Source organism: Ambystoma mexicanum, chromosome 10, assembly GCF_040938575.1.
Source record: "Ambystoma mexicanum isolate Mex_15411 chromosome 10, UKY_AmexF1_1, whole genome shotgun sequence".
NCBI lineage: Eukaryota > Metazoa > Chordata > Amphibia > Caudata > Ambystomatidae > Ambystoma > Ambystoma mexicanum.
This window is the reverse complement of record NC_090932.1, coordinates 962413428-962437425: the sequence shown is the minus strand read 5'-3', so window position 1 is coordinate 962437425 and position 23998 is coordinate 962413428. Positions and strand designations below refer to the sequence as shown.

At 41.2% G+C, this 23998-nt stretch overlaps 1 protein-coding gene across 1 annotated transcript in view; it reads right to left on the bottom strand.

Moving 5' to 3' along the window:
• The window catches only part of GHSR (growth hormone secretagogue receptor), a 281674-nt gene extending 272471 nt beyond the window's left edge, over positions 1 to 9203 (bottom strand). Inside the window, exon 1 of the mRNA XM_069618737.1 lies at positions 8256 to 9203. Within this exon, the coding sequence (XP_069474838.1) occupies positions 8256 to 9093 (838 nt within the window). The 5' untranslated portion in view covers positions 9094 to 9203. The remainder of the gene's footprint in view (positions 1 to 8255) is intronic.
• Between the last annotated feature and the right edge of the window lie 14795 nt (positions 9204 to 23998).

The window sequence follows — 23998 nt, the reverse complement described above, 5'->3', positions numbered from 1 at the left end:
TGAGTGCTGCATCATTACATTCTCCATTTCTCTGTCTCCCTTTACAGGGGTGGGTTTTTTATATCGTTTTTGATCATTAAGTACAACTGATTTGTGTAATTAAAGTATACATTTTTATATAAGCTTAATTGGACATTCTTTTGTTATGAAATGGTTGTGCTATTGGTGTTTGGGTTGCTTCTGGCTCACATTCACACAACTTCTGAGAGAATAGCCTTCCCCCTTCCCACGTGACCACAAAAGGAGAAGGAGGTATATCTCTGGCCTCTGCCTGTTTTACCTTTATGATGGGGTCACTGACCGTTTTTAGGTTACACATCTTTTTATCGAAAATGTTATAGTGAAAGAAACATATATTGTGTATTTTATAACGAAAACCTTTATAGAGAATTTTTTTTGGAGGGTCCGGGGGGTTCCCCCTAAATCCACCTTTACCACCCTTATGAACCCACCCCAAACATTTCACAAAAAAATGTAATCCTTTACCCCTCCCCAAAATGCATTTGGTATAAAGGTTTTCGTTATAAAATACTCGATATGTTTCTTTCACTATAACATTTTCGAAATAAAAACTGCATACCGGGTTGTAGAAGTGTGGGCACTGAGTGGGCAGTTTTGGTTGACCCGTGTACTCCTGTCAGAAGTCATTTCGTCACAATCGCCCCTGACCCAGTGTCAGCGTTGGCTGTCAATGTCACTTGGAACGCAGCGAATGCTCACCCCGGTGAAGAGGAGGAACTGGCTTCCTGATTCTTAGCCAGGCTCTGCCATTCTCCCTTCCATCAGGGGAACATTTGTAACGGTTCAAATCAGTAATTGTGGTTTGCCCTGTGTAGGAAAGAAACACAGCAAGCAAACGCAGTGCACAACGCTTCCATAAAGAAAGTAGGGAGATGTTATTAAATTGACCTGCTGTGCAATGAAAGGACGAAAATATGTTAAAGAAAAGCAATCTTTTTGGAACAATGTTCCTGCTGACAGTGTTTTAGGGGCCAAAAATACCACTGGTTGCCATTAACAGAATCTCAGCTAAGAGAATAGTGGTTGTATTGCACACTAAATACTGATGTGATTGTACATTACATAGATTTTGTGAGTGCAAGGCTATCTACACATAAGAACATAATGTATCCACTCACTATTGTATACAATAAGTACTATTGTATACCTGGTTCACCTTATCTGACCTTTGCTATGCATGTACTCTTTGGATGATTGTAGCATGCTCACCTATTATTAAAGGCAATACTCAACTTGTAATTGGGAAATGTAGCTAAGTTTAAATTGTGTAAAGGAGCGCAGACCAGCAACATAATATGCAGCCCCAGAGGACGCATCTAATTTGTCTTTTGCCACCACTTTAATTTCCATCTCAATATTGTAGTGCAAGGATAGGCCAACCAGTGGATTTCCAGGGGATTTTCCTTCAACTCCCAGCAGCTCTAAATAGTGTAGTCAATGGTCAAGGATCATGGGGGTTGTAGTCCGAAACATTTGGAGAAGCACTGCTTTCCTATCCCTGCTTTGTACAACACTGCATTACATAACTCCTATGGGGTGAACCCCTTGCCAACACTCACATCAAGATACACCAATATGCAGATGACATGCAGCTCTACCTAAAAATCAATTGCATCCACAACATGCATTGACTTACATACTGCCTTTCTCTCATCCAAACCTTGAAGTCGAACACCTACCTGAAGCTCAACCAAATGACTGAATTCATTATCCTAGGAAACCCCACCACACATTCCAACTACAAAGTTGGTTGACTGACCAGAAGCACATCTGATTCAGGCTCCAACTTCACCCAGAGCAGAATCTATCAACTTTACCACTAACTGTGAACCCTCATTCAAAAGACACATCGCCAAGAAGATCCAAACAGCATGGTGCCAACTGATACTGCTGTGCAAAGTCAAGCCCTTCCTCCCCGCCCCATGTTTCTGAACAGTCGCCCATGCCCTGGCCAGCTCCCACCGGGAATTTCCATACATACACACATACTTACACTTGCAACTACTCCCAGTAGATGGCAAGAGGATGCTTATATTCTTGTTTTCTGATGACAGGGCATTAATCACTCTCACTGAAAGAGCATACATGTTTTGGTTCAATATTTAATGACATTTGTTTTACCCAATCTGGTCAGTAAATATTTTGGAATCCAAAATCATGAAAAAAGGTTCCCAACACCCAGTCAGTAGAGTCCTTCAGACCAGGAACAAAAGGTGAAGTTATTAAGTGATTCTGTGAGCTTTGTTCCAGATTATCCTCAATCAAAATATGAGGCAGAATGATGAGGCATTTGTGTAAGCATAAAGCCTGCAAGAGCGGACCATACCAGTTGTTAACTGCCCAAAGACCAAGTTAAAAGTCAGAGTGAAGAAAGAGTCTAGGGGCTTTTTTCTTAAAGGTTACACTTAGCATGATTGTGATATCAGTGCAGGACGCATGCAGTGATTTGAATTAAGATTTGATAAGCAGGAACTAAAAGTGTCTCCTTGGTATCAGAATAACCAGTGATCAGCAGCTACCACTGGGTAATGAGGAGCTCAAACCAAGTTCGACAAATGTAACTTCCACTTAATGTTTGATCACTTATTCTTTAAACGTTGTATAGATGTGGCCAAATGCAGAGTTAAATTCTCATAGGTGTGTTTTGTTTGGCGTCAGTTGACTGGGGAGCCAAGAACTAGCTCCTGGCTGTTGCTGCTGGTGTCAAGATAAGCAGGCTCTTGTAGGCCACACAAAGGAGCAAAATAGCTCCCCTCAACTTCGAAACCTGCACATGCGCTGACAATGTTTGTCCCTAAATGCAAGGTCAGTCACAATCTTGGTGGATGCTTTTGGTGCTGCTGCTCACATTACACTTCATACCCTTGTTCCATTAAGACTTCCATGTTTTTTCTCTGTTTGATCTGTTGTCAGCAGAGGCTGCAGTTGTACAAGCAAACGCTGTTTTGAGGTGGTGGATAGTAAGCAGTGCTCATGGCTTGCAGAAAGCACTGTTCTCCCACGTGGATCCCTAATAACAGCGTGCATTCAGATTACTGCTCTAAGTGGCACTCTGGCTGCACATCCTCCTGAACAATGGGGTGAAAGAGCTGTGTGCTTGCCCATGTTCTATTCATTTGAATGCAATACATGTTTAAAGGCATGACTTGCAGTTTTGTAAATGTTTTATGTTTTATTTTAGGTGACCTCGATTAGCAATCCATGTTCTGCAATGGCTGCTAAAGTATCAATTGACATTGACAATACAAACTAGAGAACCTCCACCTCTGCCCTGGGGCTACTGAAGTGCAGTCCTACTTGTGTATTGACAGCGCCTGTCAAATTGTTATCCTACTTTAATGTTGGTGGCCTGGCCTGTTTTTTGGATATTAAAAATCAAGTCACCATTCATATACAGTCTGGCTCTTCCTCTCAGCCCCTCCCTTCCAAAAATCAGCAACGCTCCTTACCTCAAATCCCACACAATAATTACTTTAACACTGCAATGATCTCTGGACAGCTACAGCCCCACTACCCTGCTTACCCCCTCCTTCCTGCACATTCGACACATCTTCAGGGTTCAAGAAGGCGGGCTCTGTATGAAGGCTATCCCTGCAAACTTAAGATATTGTTTTTTTCTCCACAGCACTCAAAGACTTTGGGACTCGGCTAACTTCAGGGCCAGGGGGATAGATTATTAATGTAGACTCTGGGGTGGCTGTGGGGGCAATATATTTGACAGGGGTCTGCACATTTGGCTCTCCAGATCTGTCGGACTGCAATTTCTATCAGCCCCGGCTAGCATATTCAATGAGGAGGGATCCTGGGATTTGTAGTCCAAAACATCTGTAGTGCCAAAGGTTGCAGACCCCTGATCTATGGCATTCCCTCTCATTACATTTCCTTTTACCTCATACCCCTGAAACTCTCTGATCTCCCTTCTTCTTACTGGAACACTGGAGTGAGTTGTTACACATGTAGGCGCTTGTTGTAAAATATGAAATATATATATATACATTCATTGCGATGTGTAGAGTCAACAGCCGTCTCTCTAAACACTCTGCTTCCATCAGCAAGTGTAATGAACATGTGTGTTCGGTGTCATATTGTTTGATGTTTTTTCGGTTGCCTACGATAGCCACAATAATATCTCAAGACATATTAGACAGACTATTTTCACCGATTATGACGCACTGGGTACAAACGAATTCCTTCTCCGAGTTTACACAAGTCTCGAAGACCAGTCGTGGGAAGATACGAGTTCCGTGTTCCCTTGCCAAATATCCTCTATAACGGCAATGAATAAAAACGCCAAGCACGCGCTACCTTTCAGCACTGTCCACTGCTCTGCCATTCTATGGGACAGGAGGAAACTGTCAATCCCAGGCCAGCAGACAGGGAACCGCCCCCATTAGCCTTGCAGCAATATATATTGATATCATTCATGGGAATACTGCCAAGGCATCCGATTACTTTAAAGAGTGGTAGACTAAGAAGGGAATGGGTTCAGTGTGAGGAATATGCAAGGAAACGCTAATACGTGAAAATAAGCCTGACGCTTGGTTGCGTTGTAGTAGGTGCGCCGCACGCTGTTATGCACCTGCCGCAGTTCGATAATAAACACTGCATTACGCAACGAGCGGCTTCCCTCTCCACGCAGCCCCACTGCGCGCTCCTTTATTTCGCGCTGGACTTCTAAGCACTGACAGAGGTACCGCAGCATTTGCAAGGGGCACGAGGGGCTGCAAAGACACAGGAGAAGGCACACACACACGTATATGTGTGAGTCTAATTATGGTTTTCTATGTATACAATAGCTTAGTTAAACTTATATACAAACACGTCCTGCATATTTGTTCCTCAATTATGATGGGTTAGGTATACAGAAATGAACAAGTGTTTATCTTCGAAACGTGCTTAAAATAACATTTACTCTCTCTGGCGTTTCCGTCTTAAATGGACATCTTTTTTTGTAGTCTATGGGCCCGAGTTACACAAATGTTTTTATGGGCACTTTCACATGTTAAAATGATTTTATAAATCAAGCCCTTTCACTGTTCCTGCTTTACCTTCATACTTCTTTTCTACCGACCTTTATATTTCTCGGAAAGCGCTTTGGATAAAAACGCTATATAAAAATCAAATACATTAATAAAATATCATTGACCTAGCCATTAACATGCCAGCAATTAGCTAGGACGAGATATATGGGATTGCTAAACCCCACGTCGGTGCATTAACCACAAGCCACACCCTCGACTCCCGATTCTAGGAGATACAAAAGACCCATCACCTACCATAACTGAAGAGCTATTTTGCTCAGTGCCATGTCTGAGAAATCCTGCCCTCAAACATGTGCACAGGCACATTGGCTTTCTCTGGATGCTTGCATTTTCTGTCCTAAATGGCTTTCCTCCAGGAATATACATTTCACTGAATTGGGACTCAAGTTGGGTATTTAAAGGGTTGCATCTGCAGAGAAGGTGGATCGAGATAAACGCATTCAGTGCAAACAAATGTACAGTGACTACTGATGGACGGATAGATACAGGCACCATAACAAATGTTCACTTTTTTAGCCAAAGCAGGCACAAAAGAACTATTTTAAGAGTCGGTTTTAATAATGTTTGGATACAAACTATTTATGGACAGCTACATGTTCAAAAAAATGAATTAAATACAACCAGTGTAAAGAGAGCTGCCTACTTTACTTCATTTAAAGGACCCTGGCAGGTTCCATATGCCATGAGTTTAACTCAGTTACTGGTCAGAAAAACACCACATTGCTGTGTTAAGTAATACTGAGCTGACTTCTAAGAAATCTACATATTTTCATTAGTCTTTGCCAAACAACTTTGAATAGAAACATAATTTCAATCAACATTTTCTCTTCATAATGATCCTTGGAATAGATCCTTGGAATCCTTGAAACCCCTTCCACTTCCTGCCTCCCCTCCCTCCTTTATCTTTCCCCTTGACTATCTCCCTCCCCTCCCCTACCTCTCCACTCTCACCTTTCCCCTTCCCTCCTACTACTCATCACCACCCCTCCCCGCCCCCACCCAGTCCTACTCCACTATTCTCCCTATTTCCTTCAGTTAATTGCTCTTCTCACTGTGTTGACTGATTCATATTGTAATTTGCTTCTACCGTTATATTGTTTATGTTTTCATGTATTAAGTTGTTCAATTGTAAAGCGCTTTGGTGTAAAGCGTTTATAAATCAATAAATACAAAATACAAATAGTTCAAGATGGCCACTGATCGGGTTCTGTATATTCCCACGTTGTTTTTGTTGTTGTTATTATTATTATACTCATCCACAAAAGCCTACAATATCGGTTTAAAAATCTATGTCATATTAAAGTCTACTTGTAACATCACTATTGGCCTGCAATAGGAACATGAAATGACCAGCTGTAATAACTTATGCCAGATGTGTTATGACATCACAGTGCAGCTACCTGAGCCAACACAGTGCAGAATTCCTCCTGCCGCTGGTACATTTATTTAAAGGTTGCCCAGATTTTAAGATTCCTTTATTCTGTGCTGTGCCACTTCACAGCCATGAGTTGATAAAGAGACACTTATGATAGCATGTTTATTAAATACAGAAACGCGGTTTACCCAGCACTTGACACAGACCTCTTAGAACCATGCCAGCACACTGTACCAGGGTACTTCTGAACCACATGCATGAACACAGCAGCAAAGCTATCTTGCATTTTCCTGTCTCTTTCAGATCCACCAAAGCACCTAGAGACTGCCGGAAGAGCAGTGTGCGTTATAAATCCCAGTCATGTATTATAACATAAAACCTGTATGTCACCAATTATTGGACAACACAAAAGCGTTTTATAAATGCAACTCATTACAAACTGCCTTTTGGTGCAAGGTTTTGTGAACAGAAAACACATGAATAATTAAAAAAAATATCTTGCATTAAGATGAGTGCAAGACCAAGTATTGAAGCATGTGGTCATCTCCCACCTAGACGCTAGCCACTGCTTTCTGGCAGGAGTCCCAGATGACACCTTGATCGCTTTGAAAGACGCCCAGCATGCTGCAGCATGCCTCATCACAGCACAAAGAACATTTGGCCAAATAACCCTCATGCTTAAGGAGCTACACTGGCTGCCCCTTCAAGCATGCTTCATGTTCCAGGCAGCCTGCATCACCTACACATTAGTCACACCCGAACACAACTCTTCTTGGCTGAGAAACTCACCATCTCCGGAGGCCAGCACCTCCCCAGAAGCCATGACATTGTCAGACTGCAAACAACAGCAAGAGGGGAGAAACTAGGAAGCACAGCTTTTCCTGCTGTGCATCCTGTCTCTTGAACAAGTTATCCACTTAGACCAGACTGGGATCCTCCATCCTAACCTTCAGGTAGGAGCTGAAGACCCTACTCTTCGAAGAGCAACCAGTTAGGGATTGTTCGACTGAACCATACTTATACCGCTCCAGTGCACTCCTTGCCCATCCCAGCCATCTCTGCGAACCCTACACACTACCTGTAATCCCAAGGTGCATTGCCTATGTACAGTGCTCCATTGCTGCCCAGCTAGCTACCGGCTTTATAAATCACATACCTATATATGATAGCAAGACCATGAATGCGCATATGCAAGTGACCTAGCTGGGAACCTCCCTGCACCCCAGCTAGGTTTGTGCATTATACATTACATACATACATACATACATACATATGATGGTGTGACCACCTATGGATCTATGTATGTGTGGAATTTATAAAGCATACAACTAGCTGTGAAGCAACAAAGTGATGTACAAAGGGGATATCCCATTGAGGTAACAAAAAGGGTGCAGAGGTAGCAGAGGAACTAGGATGGGTAGGCGGAGGAGAAAGGGAACCATCCATCATAAGGAACACAATACACCTATCATAATGTATAAGGTATTGAGCACCTTCTTTGAGTTCCATGAACTTATAAAGGAAATTGGCCGTCAGCCTTGTTCCTCTATTTGGTCCCTGAAATTCTCTGCCACTACCAATTTTCTTATAATCTACAATAATGAGAAGATTATCCAACACATTGTGAAAATGTGTACAGAGCACCATTATCACCAAAAAATTGGTTGCATGGTGCTGGGCCAGGCGTGAGGAGTGATGCTAGCTCTGGTAAGAAACTTTAGCAATTCAGATGGTGCCGCTACTTCTCCATTGATTGTATAAGTATTTGCTCCGTACAATACTTTTATAAGCGCTTGGAGAACAAATGCAAATCTCACCCAGCATCTTCACAGTCTGCTTGTTGTTCTTATCCCGTATGTTCGTATTTGGTCCAATCGTCTCCCGCTTTCTCCTCCACAGTCTCCTTCCAATCAGACTGTAGAGCACTGTGAGGCAAAAAACGGGCAAGAAGAAGAAGATGCTGGAGGTCCAGACCATGATGGTCAGAAGCCCCGATCTGATGGCATACTCCGTGGCCTTGCACTCGTTTGTGTCAAGTGGGTTTGTCCCATTCTCATGTTCCACCCCGACCAAAACAAAGATCGGTCCAGCGCTCACAAAGGACACTGCCCACAGTACCAAGATGACCATCTTCACCCTCCCCTTGGTGATGACCACTTTTGCTTTGAGCGGGAAGCATATGGCGAAATATCGCTCCACGCTGAGGGCCGTGATGTTCAGGATGGTGGAGTAGGTGCAACATTCGCTGATGAACTGGAAGAGCTTGCACAACACGTTCCCAAAATTCCAAGGTCTGTACTGCCACAGCCGGAAAAGATCAAGAGGCATACAAAAAAAGATGAGCAGATCGGAAAAGGCCATGCTGGACAGGTAGAGGTTGGTGGTGGTCCTCATGTCTTTGAACTTGGACACTACGAGCATCGTCATGATATTGCCAATGATCCCGATGACGAAGAGAACTGTGCAGGTGACTGTGATACCGGTTAGAACGGGGGCAGGGAAAAGATTAACTGGATAGTCGGGCCACGAGTAATTATCATAGTCTGGGTAATCCGCAGTGAAATTCAGCGGATAACTGGGACTCGTGGTCTGGTTGGACATGCTGTTGGGGAGCTCATGGAATCCGTGCAAGGGGCTATCAGGTTCCATGTCCATTCGAATTGCACTGCCACAAAAACATGTCTGATCCGGCGCACAAAAGAATGGCCACGTTAATGCATCATCAGGTGAGAGGATGCGATAACGAAAACAAGGAGTGAAATCCAAATTCTGAAACAAGGAGTGAAAAAAAACTCAAGTCAAATGGACAGTCTGTGGCATATTCACTTAAGACAAACGTCAATCAATCACCTTGAATACAACTTGTTTTATTACATTTTTAAAATGTTACTTCAAATCGAAATATTACAGCAATTAAACATCAATCTGTCGTTAAGATTCATGCTACAACATAACATTAATACAAGGAAACACAGCATAACATATAACACCACACCAAACATGATACCTTTGTGTATAAATTGAATTACCTTCTGCACATTTCTCCAGATAAATTTCCTCGCGAATCCTGCATATCAACGTGGGGCTTTGCTGCGGCACAGGGTTGCAATTCGTATTTAAATCCATTCTGAAGAAACTTTTCTTAGGGAGCTCTTCGCGCCTTCTTCCCTCGCCTCACGCAGACGGAGAAAGCGCCCGTGCGCTCCGCGCTGTGCGTCTGAAGAAGGCAGCAGGACTCCCCGCGCGCTCTCACCTTCCTCTGACTGGAGGCGGGCGGTGCGAGTGGAGCGTGGGCAGGACGCGCAGAAATTCGCTCGCAGCGTCGTTGGGCGCCGCGCCGCTTCCCGCTTTGCGCGCGCGCGCGTTTGTGGAGTTATCAGCCTGTTCGCTGAAGATCTCCCTTGATGGCGCGATGTCAGAAGAAAATCGGCACGCACGATCTCTCTGATAAAGATGTGTGTAGAATGTGATCTCGGTAACAGGATGTATGCAGATTGCAAAAATTACAAAAATCTACACTACCTGGTCCATGGCTCCAAAAAGCCCAAACCAAAACATAAATTCAAGAGCGGAGGCTGGTGGAATAATTCACCGTGTCTGTTAATACAATCGCCAATTTCCATCATCATGAGTATCCCGGAGGCTCTATTGATACAAGTTCGAAGCTGTACTGGCTTTTCCTGTTGCACGCTGGGACTTGTAGTTCAGTTTTGACCATTTTATGTTTGGACCGAATTATACCAGGAAGGGCAGTTAGAAGCCGGAGCTGACTCATGGCATCACACATGACATTGGGCCATTAGGCATGTATAAATAACAACCATAGATAAAGCATGCACAATACTTGTAGTAATACATATGAACGGTCTTATCGTTCGACCAAGCTGACATAAGATGCCCTCTAAGTGAGTGCCCGTCCAATGAGCTGTGGCTGTCATCAAGCATCCAGTGGGGGCTTTAAGTGGGCTGGGGCTAGCCGGGGCAGAGCCCCAGCAGTCTCTGAAAAATCTCTGAGATGGTGTGCTGTCGGGGTTCCCTGAAGCCCTTCCAGCCCCAGTAGAAGAACCCAGGCCAACTTCCGAAGCTTTTGTCCCTAGTGCCGAAGCTCTAGCTTCACAAAGAAATGCCTTGTTAGCCATAATTGAAAAGGGGTGGGGGGTGCTGGTGGGGCCGGCATCACAATTATGGGAGAAAAGGTACGCTTCTAAAAGCCAGTGCCTTTTTTTCTAAAGCCTGAAGCTCCCAATCAAGCACAAGAACTTCAGGTGTTAGAAAAAAAAGCCTTGGGCAGCCTTTTGTTCCATAATGGTGGCACAGGCCTCCTGCGGTGTCCCTTTAACTGAGAGATGTAGCGATCACCCAAGAATGATCACTGCATCTCTTAGTTGAATGGACGCCCAGCAGGGGTCAGTGCCACCACTAAGGGAGAAAAAGGGTGGTGCCAACCACCACCAACCCCCTCTCCACCGCCAGGCATCCCTTTAAGGAAGAGATGCAGGGATCAGCACCCCTTTACCCCGGGAGAGGGTGATGTTCTCTGCCAAGGGATCCATGGTGAGGGTCGTTGACAGCCCATTAGGCTATGCCCCCTTGGAGGCCACGCCCCCTACATGAGCCCTGGCTGAACATCCCATGCCACTTAACCCCCTGCCTCCAGCAAAATGAACCCGAACAAGAGAAGTGCGCACCCCATATTAGGACAGAAATAATGCACCTAACACATCTAGCTAAAGTAGGTGAAGAGAGTGGACGAAACTGTTTTCTCCAAGATATAAAAATGTGGAAACCGAATAACTTTAAATAATTGCTACATAGCCTACGTGTTTCATAACACTGCCCCATCTGACCACACAGTGGATAATACAATTCTGACATGCCTCACAATCAATCGAGAACCTGTTTTGGTGCAATGATATGATAGGTTATCATTAACACGCTTAACACCCACGGGTTTCTAAGTGCAGACTCTGAGATCGAACCTGTATTGCGGCGTGTCATCTTGCTTTCAAGGAGAGCACGTTGCCCATGAGCTTTTCCGCCCCAGACAACATTCAAATAGAAAGACACCAGAACATTTAAGAAGATGCACCCTCGTATGTCTAGAGCTCATGCTTCAGAAACTCTTGTGAAGGAAACGACACGCCAGCTTGACGATTTTCGCGGAAAGCGCCTGCAAACACAGCTGTGAGTGGTGTGACCAATCCTAAAAGAGCCACAGAACCGAATCGACATCCCAAAGTTTATAATATTTTGTGTTGGGAGATTTCAATGAGAATTTCATTCATCAACGCGCTTCACCAAAGGGTGTTCCCCTAACAGGACATTCTTACAAGAAATGGACAACCTGCTACAATCCTCTGTGCAGTAAAAGGGGACTACCTTAAATTTCAGTAAAACAATTCATGACCTGCGCGAGATCTGTTGTAAGAGGATTGATACTCTTCTGAACACACCAGAAAGTCCAGGAAGCCATATGAGAACTGTAATGTCCAAGAACACTCCTTGCTCAAGAGGCCCAATGGAAACTAGCTGCCAACGTCGAAACATCTGGCGATGCCATCTATCCCTGATAAGTACCAGAATATCAGCTGCAGGTTTTCCATTTTCATTAATGGATTGATTTCCCTTTTGTATTCGTCAAAACTGAAGTATTTACTGGAAGAAGGATTGGGCAATCCACTGACACCTCTAGATACCGAAATTGGGGTGGCTGAAGGTAGGACAGCAGGTGGTCCTGCTGTTTGATTCTGAATATTCAAAAGGCAGTTTAGGATCATGCAACAGGCAGAAAATGTCCGGTCACCAAAGCTGAAAAAAAGCTTCTGCGTCTGGATCTGGACACCCAGTGAAGAAAACAGATAGATGAGTATTCCAAAATGAGGCAAACATGTTTCCTGGAAAAGGACCCGAAACAAATTCTACAGACACTGAAATAGCAGTGGATGCTCCCAACAATTGCAGGGATCCCCAAGAACTGTGAGGAATATCGAAAAGGATGACCCATAGAGATACCGAGGAGCCCTCTTGTAATATACCCCATGTGTAAAACGGACTCATTCGACAGTGGCTACAGGAATGCGGTAGTGACATATGAAATTTGGGGATGCGGGGGAGGTATGGGAGACAAACATACATCATTCGAAGGAGGGTGGATGAGCCTGAAATAACAATCTGTTTGAGGGGGATGTCAGAGAGAGTGTTGAAGTAAACATCATCCTAGCACTGCCTGGGAATCGCCCTAAGAGATCTTGTTCAACAAGGCCATGCCCAAAACTGTCAATATAGATGGTTGAGGGAGAGAGGGGTGAACAAGTTGAACTTAGAGTAGTCAAACTGGGAAATGGGAGGAGAAAATGGAGAGGCCTATTTAAAAGGAGAGTTTTCTAAGATGTACGCAAACATGTACCCCTCCTCACAATATGTTATCATACAGTTGCTGAAAACGTGAAGTGTATTCAGTCTGTATAGGACACCGGTGATGACGGATAGCAGGGTGCCGCTAGACTGTGGATTAACATGATGGCAGGTTTGTTGTGAGTCTGAGTAGAAAACTGGTAATCATGGGATACATGACAAATCTGTGCAGAACAAAGAGGGAAAAGGTTGTGGATGTTGAGTGCAGTAAAAATGTTTAAGCATGAGATTTTAAGAAACTGGAAGTCCACATGCAGGAAAGGGGTAGAAGGATGGCTGGAGGACACTACGAACTTGGCAGCCTTTCAAAAAAGTCACTTACTCACAGGACTTGCTGTCCAGCTAGTGCACACACCAACTGTGCCCTGCTCCTGTAGTGCACTTGATTTTTTTGTTCTGTGCATAATTCTACGATTATCTTGTGTTATGCAGCCATTTTCTCCAGTGAGATCTGCCTTGCTGTGCTAAAACCAGGGCTCCTTTGGTCTCTGGGAGTATCACTGCAGGTAAAAATACTTTATTTAGTGTAATACATGCTTTAGTTGGAGTGACTTCGAAGATGGCCGCATAGCTTGGGAGCTCAGGAGCAGGAGGATACAATTTTCATTCAAAACACACATGAATTCAACTAAATATAATTTTTGAAACATTTGCACAGACAAGGCAGCTAATTCTATCCTCAGATCTAAGACAAAATGCTATAACAACTCCAATAAAGCAGGTAAAATGCTTGCATCATCTCTCAAAAAGAAAAAAGAAAAAATGTTTATTTCTTACATAAAAACCCCTGAAGGCAATAGACTAACAAATCAGAAAGATATAAATGAAGCATTCATACACTTCTATTCTAACTTATACTCAGAAGACTCATCCATTAACTCTGATAACGTAACATTTTCCTCTTAGCTAACAAAAACATTAACTCACAGAACAAAATAGTTTTTTTTTCCACTTAACTCCCCTATTTCTATTTCCGAAATTAAAAAAGCTATCATTGACCTTAAACCTAACAAAGCCCCGGCCCTGATGGATTCACTCGTGATTTTTACAAAGCTTTTATTGATTCTTTAGCTCCTAAATTATTTGAATTATATTCATACTTTATCAAAGTCCTGGATCTTTTAGTGAAGCACTTCTTATTCTTTTTCCTAACCCAAATAAGGTTCCCTCTCTAATCAAAAATTATCCTCCCATCTCTCTTATTAATTCGGACTCAAAAATCTATTAAAAAATCCTGGCTAAACATTTAGAAACCTTTCTCCCTAATCTTATACATCGTGATCAATCTGGATTTATTAAAGGACGCCATGCCTCAACTAATTCAAGACTATTATTTAATATTTTAGCACATTCCCAAAACTCAAGTGAACCCTCAGCTCTGGTAGCCTTAGATGCTGAAAAAGCTTTTGACCGTGTTTCCTGGTATTTCTTGTTTTACTCTCTAACCTGGCATGTGGTCTCTTCCTATTTCATCACCTTGGTCAAGATTTTATATTTCTCACCTACAACTCATATCCTTATTAATAATTCTCTTTCCTCCTCATTTAGAGTTCAAAGAGGCACTCGTCAAGGATGCCTTCTATCTCCATTATAATTCAATCTTGCTCTTGAAGCCCTTCTTAAAAAAATTAGACTAAACTCATACATCAAAGGAATATCTATAATAATATAGAAACTAAGCTCTCAGCCTATGCTGATGATATTCGTATATATATATATATATATATATATATATATTTCTAATTCTGCTTCCTCTATACCACATTTAATTTCCACCATCAATAATTTTTCTGTTGTTTCGGGTTATAAATTAAACTTTGATAAATCAGAAGTCATGCCGCTCACAAATACTTGTAATAAGAATAACACTCCTTTATCAAGTCTTTTATGGCACTTGTCACACATTAAATATCTAGGGCTTTTAGTAACTAATGACATCTATACCACTATTAATCTAAATAATAATTACCTAATTGAAAAAAATCACTGAAATGACCCAAGATGGTCACCCCTTTTCCGCTCTTGGTGGGGCCGTTTAGACACTATCAAAATGATGATTAGTCAATTTTCCTTTATTCACTTTCCAAGATCCCAGTCACAATTAATTCCCCCTTTTTTAAAAGAATTGACTCATTACTACTAACATTTCTCTGGCATCATAAGACTCCTCGCATTGCAGCTAACAAATTGAAACTTCCTAGATCCTCAGGTGGAGTTACATTTCTGAACTTTCAACTCTATCACAAAGCCTTTGCTTTAAAACAACGTATCTTTTTTAATTATCATGAATCCCATTTAGACAAAGCCCTTCACTGGATCACCATTGAAGCTAGCATTATTTCCTCACTATCACTTTCCCATTTTCTAAGGACATCCTCCTGGGCCCAAATCATGTCCTATCCTTTGCTACATTTCTTAAAGAAGATTTGGAATAAACTTCCTGCCAATTCCTTTAACAAAACCAATCTGGCTGACATGCGTTTATGGTTTAATAAACAAAACTCTACCAAATCTAACATTATAAAGATACATAGATGGTATTCCTCAGGGATTAAATACATTAAACAACTAATTCAAAATGAATCAGTAATCCCCTTTCCGATAATTTGCGAACAGTACAATATTCCGTCATCTGATTTTTCTTTCCATACATCACTAACCAAATCTATTAGTAAATTTATATCTACCTCTAAGGAAAAATCACCATCTCTAAACATTTGCATTAAAAGTCTTTTGATTAGAAGCTGCAAATTGACATCCATATATGAATGACCCACCCGCTTCTAATTAACTTAATCTCACTACTACACGACATTGGGAAAATGACTGGAACCTTCAATATTCCCAAGATTTCTGGACAAAAATTTGGAAAATTTGACAATCCACATCACCTGCTGCTAATCTTACCCAAATTTTTTTTTTCATTTTTCACAGGGGTTAACTCATTCCTTCTCATGTTGCTAAATGTTTACCTGATGCTTCCAATAAATGTTGGTCATGTAGTAACAAGCGTAATGCTTATTTTTCACAACTAATCTTCAAATGTACATATGTGTATGCTTTTTGGACTAAAGTTTGCTTTCAAATGCAATCCATTTTTCTCTTTTCAGAACAATTAACATTAGCTAATTTAATGATTGGACCCTTGATCAATCCGATTATAAAACAAATCAATTCTAGATCACTGTTTTACTTGTTTATTAACATTGCTTTTCATAAGGTTACTAGCAACTGGAAAAATGCCACCAAATCTCTCATACAATCTCTAGTGGAATTCAATACGCTTGATTCTTCGAGTAGAACACTGCCATGCCACATTATTTGATTATTTACATAAACACAATAAGAAATGTAATAGATGAATAGAATATTTGGATACTAAGGCACAATAGACACGTTTTTCTAATAATTTATCTTTCCTCTTCTTCTCCCTTATGTTTCGTGTTTGTCACAGTGTCTAAAATCCCCCTAATCTTATTGCCATTTCAATTCTGTTGTAAATATGCATTAATATAGAAAATTAATAATTATAACAATTGATTTGTGTACTTCATAGATACAATTTTGAAAGTATTAAGGTTATGTATTTTCTCGAAATTGTTATTAACTTTGTCTGTAACTTTGCTTTGATCAATTATTAATAAAAATCTTTAAACATAAGAAATGCATGCTTTGGTTATATCACTTGATGTTATACTTGTGTGTAGGTGCATTACAAATGCCATATCATATCATATACTATGTATACCTCTGCACATGATTGTAGCCCTTGTCTTCATTCCAATCATCTTCTTGTGCTAAGTGCACGACTCAGCTGGTCTATGTGTCTAGCTCAACATATAGTTAGATTTAAACATACTTGTAAAGTAATGCTTGCGATTCATAACTGTTCATGTATTAGCATAATCTTTTTTTAATTGAATTTAGCTGATAAAACTCAACTTTTATCAAATTTTAACATTTCATTCACATTTTACAACATTCCAATTAATTTGACAATTTATAAAAAAGTTCCAAAAATAACAGATAAACAAACACCCAAGAACAAACATAACAACTGAAACAAACTAAAATTAAACAAGTATAAAGGGAAGAAAGAGTACAAATGTACTATAATTAAAACAATGTGTACTAACATGAATAGTTGGACACCTACACATAAGCATATTTGCATCATAAATAGAATTAAGATTCATACGTTACACCTGGATCATATAGCACAAGCATATTTTGCACAGACAATTTGGGTGATCTATAATTCCTTTGGAACTGAAAAGAAAATTAATAAAATTATTCAAGCAAGTCACATTATATGATATTTGCACAGGCTAGTGCCGAGTATGTTTCTCCTATTGATCTCTTTGCGGCCTGGAAAATGCTAAGTCATCACAGGGACAGTTTCCACATTCAAGTTCAAGGCATTCATAAAATTATAGGTTGCAATGTGAATACTGATGATTTTGGTGGATAGAATTGTTGGCCATCTGTTCTCTGGAGCCATCCAACCAAAGTACATCAGATGTTTCCAGAAAAATGTGGCTCTTAAGTCCATCAGTGCTGGACATTCGACTATTATATGTTTTAGGGTCTCCTTACTAGATATGTCCACACAATATCTGCAGAAATTCTCTTTCCCGCTAATAAGATGTCTTCTTGCTAAAACATCTCGTAGCATAATCAGTATTCAAATATTGTACGATTATAAATAATTGATATTAGAAACTCGATGGTTCTTAACATTAATTTTTATCATTCCTAGAGAGGAAAAGATAATGTAAACTAGTTCCTATGCTCAAATTAATAATGCAGGGCTCAAACCCCAAAAAACTTTCAATGTCCCAGTTAAAGTTATGTATGCATCCGGAAAAACTCCCATGCTCATCATTTCATGAATGTGATGACATTACAAATGGCATCATCAGTAAAATCATCAGCAATGGCAACACTGAATAATATACCATGCACTGGGTCACCAGTTTCGTCTTCACATCCATCAGTGACTTCCCAACTCTCAAGGTTATATGCACAAAGGTGCAGAAAGCTTTGGACTATTGGATTAATTGTAGGTACTCTCTCTTGGCGATTGTTTGGCCCTTTACACATATTACAGAAGACAAGTGTGGTTAATGCTAATTTCTGATGAGGATTTGCCGCACGGAGAGGCTCACTCTATTAATGGGAGCTACAAATAGTGTTGACTGTGAAACCAAAAGTCCTACATTGTCACACTGGCAGGTTGTTCCTCTGTTTTTCACGTTTTCCCTAACTGGTTTACTGGCTTTTCCTGTACTGAGTCCTAATTCAAAGACACGTCAGTAATTCAAATACTGGAAAAGCTACTGGAGAGACCGTACGACCCTCAGGGCCCATGTACAGCCTGTACCCTATTGGCTCCTGTTTTATACTAGGTGGAGATTGGAGTTTCTCTGTTCTGGGCCCTTGCCTGTGGAATTCTCTTCCTGTTGGCTTGCAGATTAGGAATTATTTTTCTTTGTTCTGCAAAGCGCTTAAGACTCACATCTTAACAAACGTGATTTTTCGTTCCTCCAGTCTTCTATCATACCATATAAAAGCCTGAGCACAGAGGTGGTTTACTCTGCTCGGTTTGCCCTTTACAAATAAATAGATCAAATAAAATAAATCTCCACCCTCTCCTAGTAACAATGCTTGGCTGCATTGCTGTGGATTGGATGTGACACCGGGCTAGCTCAGTACTCTGGAAAAATATATAACTCTACATACATACACACTCAAAAGTAAAGGCCTGATACTCAAACCTATTTTTGGTGCATGTGATGGGGTGTTAGCAGAACTCCTCACAAGTGCCAACAAAAGATGGGCCCTATTTACAAAGGGCATTTGAATGTGTGCATCATAGCTATGCAAATTCAGATGCCCTTTTTTACACAAATAAAGGGATGTTTCTGCACAATCTCAAATTCACAAATAGAATGTATGTGCATTCACATTCACAAAAAACAAACACATTGCCCAGTGTATGTGTGGAACATGAGCAGTGTATGTGCAATACATAACTGGGTCATTTCTGACCCTTTCATACATTGTTTCTTATGCGGAACAGCAACGGTATGAACCTTTGCTGTCCAACTTGCATTACTATACCTCAATCACTGAAAGAAATGTTTTTTTTTTTGCTTCTCTTTAACACATTTAACAATGATAGGCCCTTTAAAAGCCTGTCCTTATGAAATCTCTTCCCAGCACTCGCATGAGTGTTGTGAGTGTGTGATAAATTATTGTCTTGACAGCACTCCTGATACTTATGTACGCAAAGGGTCTGACCAGACCATCCTTTGTGCTGCAGCACAGTCCCCATGAAATGCTCAGGTCGCCTCTGTGAATAAGGTGCCATATGACATTCTCAAAGTAACGCAAATGGAAAAGCATATCCAATGCACACCTTTGGCCCTAAGTGTTTTGATGAAAGATTATTTTTGTCAGCTGAAAACAAAGAGTTCATTTTAGTTTCTATATTAAAGAAGGAGAGAGGTGCACGCCATTAGCCATTTAGACACTTTTTTTCCTCTGCCCTTCCCTGGCAGGAAAGATTCTGAACTTTCCCTCAGGTTTAGACATTGTTTGCTTTGAACATCTACAGGCAGGAAAGGGTCTGGTCTCTTGAGCCCACTGTTTACAGCTTTTACAACAACTTTCATCAGCATAACATTTTCATGAGCATAACTGGAATATACCACCCTAATCACTTAAAGATTCAGCTGAACTTCTAATCACACAAATACAGTCAAAATGTGGGTGATTTGGGGTTCGGCTGAATATATTCACCAAGCCTTAGTGCTAACGCCCCTTTATAAACATTCCCAAACACAGGGCCAGATTCTCAAAATGTATTTTTGCCACAAGGGATGAGATGCACAAATGTGCCTTAGAAGGTTGTGCCCTATTCTTAAAGGCCACATGAATGTGTGCATCAAAGATGCGCACATTCAGCTGCTCCCCATGGGAAACCAAATAGGGCTAGTGAAACCTCTCGTGCCCAACTAGAGGGAGGTCAGCAGAAACCCCCATTCCAGAGAGCATTTGGTAAATGCTATGTCTGTAGGTCAACTGACCATGTGAAGGGAGATCCCAGATGCAAGGGTAACCCTGCAGGGATCAGCACTGCCTCCTTAGCTTTCTCCCCAGAGGAAGAAGTACAAATGGCTAGTGCCCACTTTCACATGTTTGCTGAAGCACCCTTGGGTCTTCAGGCCACTATATCCTTAGAGTCCATGGGTCTGGGTAAGAAACAGAATATGGATGTGTACAACTCCATTCCAGAGAACTCTAGAGGGTATTATATGGACAGTGTTCTTGTAAATGGCCAGGATACTCCTGCCAGGAGAAACACTGGGGCCAGCAGAACAGTAGTGAATGAAAGCTTTTTCAAGCATGAGGATGTTGCTAAGGCACCCAAAGGTCCCACTAAATTCTCTGGAGGCCCTGTCCAGTTGGTTCCAATTCTACCAGCTCTCATTCAGTGTAATAATATGACAGTGAGAATTCCTGTCAGTGTCCAGATGAGATGCCTGTGAGAGTCATGTTGGGGAATGATTTACAATCTCTAGGAGTAGTATCCAGTACCCCCAGACCTACCAGTGAGAGAAAACAGAACCAAACCCAATTGGCTAGAGAGGCAACCTTAAGAGACCACTCTCAGCCTGTGAGAACCTCTACAGAGAACCCCACTGCAAGCCCTGGTGTTAGTAAGTTGACCTCTAACACAGGCAAGTCTGTGGCTAGTATAGTAGGGAAATGGGAGCCCCAACCAAGCTCTATCATTGCCCATCCAATTGTAAAGCCTTTGACCCCCCTGCTTCTAAGGAAGAGGTGGATAGACAAATTGGACCCCTCTCTAGGCCTGTGAGAACTGCTCATTCTCAAAGCTGGTGGAAAAACAGGAAAAATATGTCTAAGGCTAAACACCTTAAGACCGTTGGAACCTCTACTGAAGACTCCAATGTAAATCTTACCTATTTTAGAAGTTTCCGTCCTATTAGTAAGGTCAGATTTCAAAGGAAGTGGCAGCATGTGCCTTGCCTGACCACAGCCCCTCCAACCAAGATACCTGAGACCCATCCTGCTCTTGAGAGAGAGGTGGTGAAGAACCATGGAGGCCCCTCTAGATCTAAGGGATTCCTTTCTAAGGACCCCTTTAAAACGCCTATTGTAGGTTCAGAAGTTGTTACAACTTCTGCAGGACTGTTAGATCAGATCCCCTATACCTTAAAAAAGAGAGATGTACCACAACAGGTGTGTAGGTCCTATAGCTTACAAAGGAAAACCACCGATAGAAAGTTTCATAGCAAGGGTTACAAAAGGTTCCTGGTGTACTCAGCAGGCCATTTAACCGACTTGCAACAGGAGATCCATCTGGTGGAGATTAGATCCTCCTGTCCCTTAGTCTGGGCGGGGATGGGGTGTTAAGGATATTTCTCATACAAGTGCTAAATTCCCTCTACCTTAGAGCCCTCCAGCTCTTTTGATATATTTTGGGACTTTGAACTTTTCATTTTCAATGTGTTTTACTTTTGTGTTCTTTGGTTATGGAGTTTTAACACAACTCCATAAGCATCATCTTTTTCTGTGTGTCACGCAGCACCTTCAGTAAACTGGCACATGGATGTCTTTCAGACTTCCCAAGGTTTAAATACCTTCTCTGGGACTGACTACTGTCTCCCAGAGCCTGTAAAGTTAAATTGACTTTACTGATCTCTTTAAAGTTACTGACCCTGCGCACACTATCTTACTATAGGGTGCTGGAGGGGTTGCTTAGCTTCCCCTGCATCAAAACACTCATGTAACAGTAAAATGTTACCTTTTCCTACTTTAAATGGCTGATGTTAAGTATTTCAATCAGGCAATACACCCTGGGCTCACCTTAGTATGCAGCGCACAGCTGAAATGCTTATTTTATTATATCTTTAGGTTCAATATTCTGAGTGATATACCACTCATATCACACCTCTTCTCAAATACCCCAGGTCACGATGGACCAGGAATTAGGCTGGTTGATAAAGGTAATAATAGTTATTTATTCAAATCAAACATATACTTTTGATAGAATGTGATGACAATAACAAATAAGAAGGTATGTAATGCACTTAAATTCACTCTTTAGCAACACAAAATATAAAACGCCATAGAAATGAACAATTTTGGCTAGTTTGGAAAGATAGCACTTAAGTTAGGATTTCCCCCTGCAATATTCCTCAACCCACAAACAAACAATTCTAAATAGATATAAGGAAGCAGCAGGTAATCAGGAATAAGGAATTGAAAACAGAATTCGAATCCAACCTTCCCTCCCCAAACAAGAGAGAAAAACGGATTTGAAATTTTACACTTTAAAATGAAATTCGAAAAAATGGCTGGGTTAAACAATGAAAGTGTGCAAAAATCTTTAAATCAATACAAATCTCTATGTGAGCAACCTTGGAAACTAACAATCATGAGCTATAGTTTGAGCAAAAGTAAATCTGAATGGAAGGTTGAAAATAATTTAGAATGAAAATCACACATGTAAAACTTTGCAAAATTGTGGATTCCTGCCTAAAATTACCCAAACGGTTTTCACAGGTGCGGATTTTGGGTTAGAATGTAGCTATAGGTCTTAGGTATAATCCAGAGTTGAAATGAAGTCTCTAGCTATTAAACTGAGGACGATATGCAAGGTTGAATGAGAGGTGTTTTTAGAAAAATCGGGTAGACAAAACAGAAAAGAAACTCAGTTTGGACAAGAAAATATTTACTATAGTTTTACTCTATGCTAGAGCATTCCGGCCAGAATACCAAGGAGGGATACAGTATGCTCTAGAGTTGATTCATGACTTCAACACGAGATCCCCAGTGTCCGCCCAGGCGGAACCAGTCAGATCGCTTAAAGTAGGATTGATAGTTTAAGATTTACACAAGATGAAAATGACTAAAGAAATGGCGCTTAGCAAGATCAATCAAAGACAGGATTGCAATAAGAATTCTGATAATGGTACAATTTATTAAGGTAACGATAGGATGGTTTAGAGATTGTGATGAGACAAGGCAAGGCAAGGTATGCTATGGTTTTATTTGATTCCTATTAATACTTACAGTCCACTTTAAATTAGGATTTTGGACCGTCAAGGGTTCTGGACATCACACGTATCGGGTCTAACCAAGGACAGCTTGGAAAACAGGGCGGGACAGGATCATCTAGGTCGTTCTGGTCACCGGACAGCACTGTACTGGTCTTTCTGGTTACTGGAGACTGGAAATCAGTGGGACGGTGAGTTTACAGGCATGCATCTAGTAGTAGCAAGCCAGGTTGGATCAGGATGCTTCTCTTGGGCTTTTGGGATTTTTTGAATTTGAGGCCTAGCTGAAAAGGGGTTCAGCAATGCATAGGCCTTGGCTTTGCAATGAAATCTGGAATTAGCATCAAGCAGGATGAAGAAATCAGGAACAGGACGCCACGCAGGAAATCAGGAGGAAAGTCAGGAATCAGTCTGTGTTGTCAGGTTCCCTTATTTATCATGCCAAATTACATCACTACAGTATATGGCAGGGGCAGGCTTATTACCCACACTCATAATGCTAGGATTGGGCAAGAGCATAATTTCCACCTTGCTCTTCGCGGATTGGAACACAGTAAAGGATGTCATGTTTATGGGATGAGTTTTACAATGACTAGAAACCTCCCTTAGCTACTGGAACCAAAATCTAACTTTCCCACAAATACATATTTATACAGTTATAACCTCTGAGAAAATCAGATACACTGGTTACATATTTTGTGGGTCATATTTCAATCCAAACCCCAAGTCTGTGGGACCTGGTTTAGCCTTTCTGCTACATTTTGGCAATTTTAACCATGAAAGATGTGGCCTAAAATTTCCCAACTTTGTACACAGATGCGCATTTACCCCTGAATGTGTGTACAAAATGTTATGTCTGCAATATCAATACTTTCCCCACAATCTGGTATTCTTTACAACTTATGTTCCTTATGCAGTTATGAGTTCTACCAAGTCTTCACAGAAAGAGCATAAAATTGGATTTAAAACTAAAAACTTTTCATATTTTTCCTCATTATTGTTGCAAAGTTGAATGTCTTGAAGTTCAGTTACAAAATAGGCTTTTTAAAACCAAA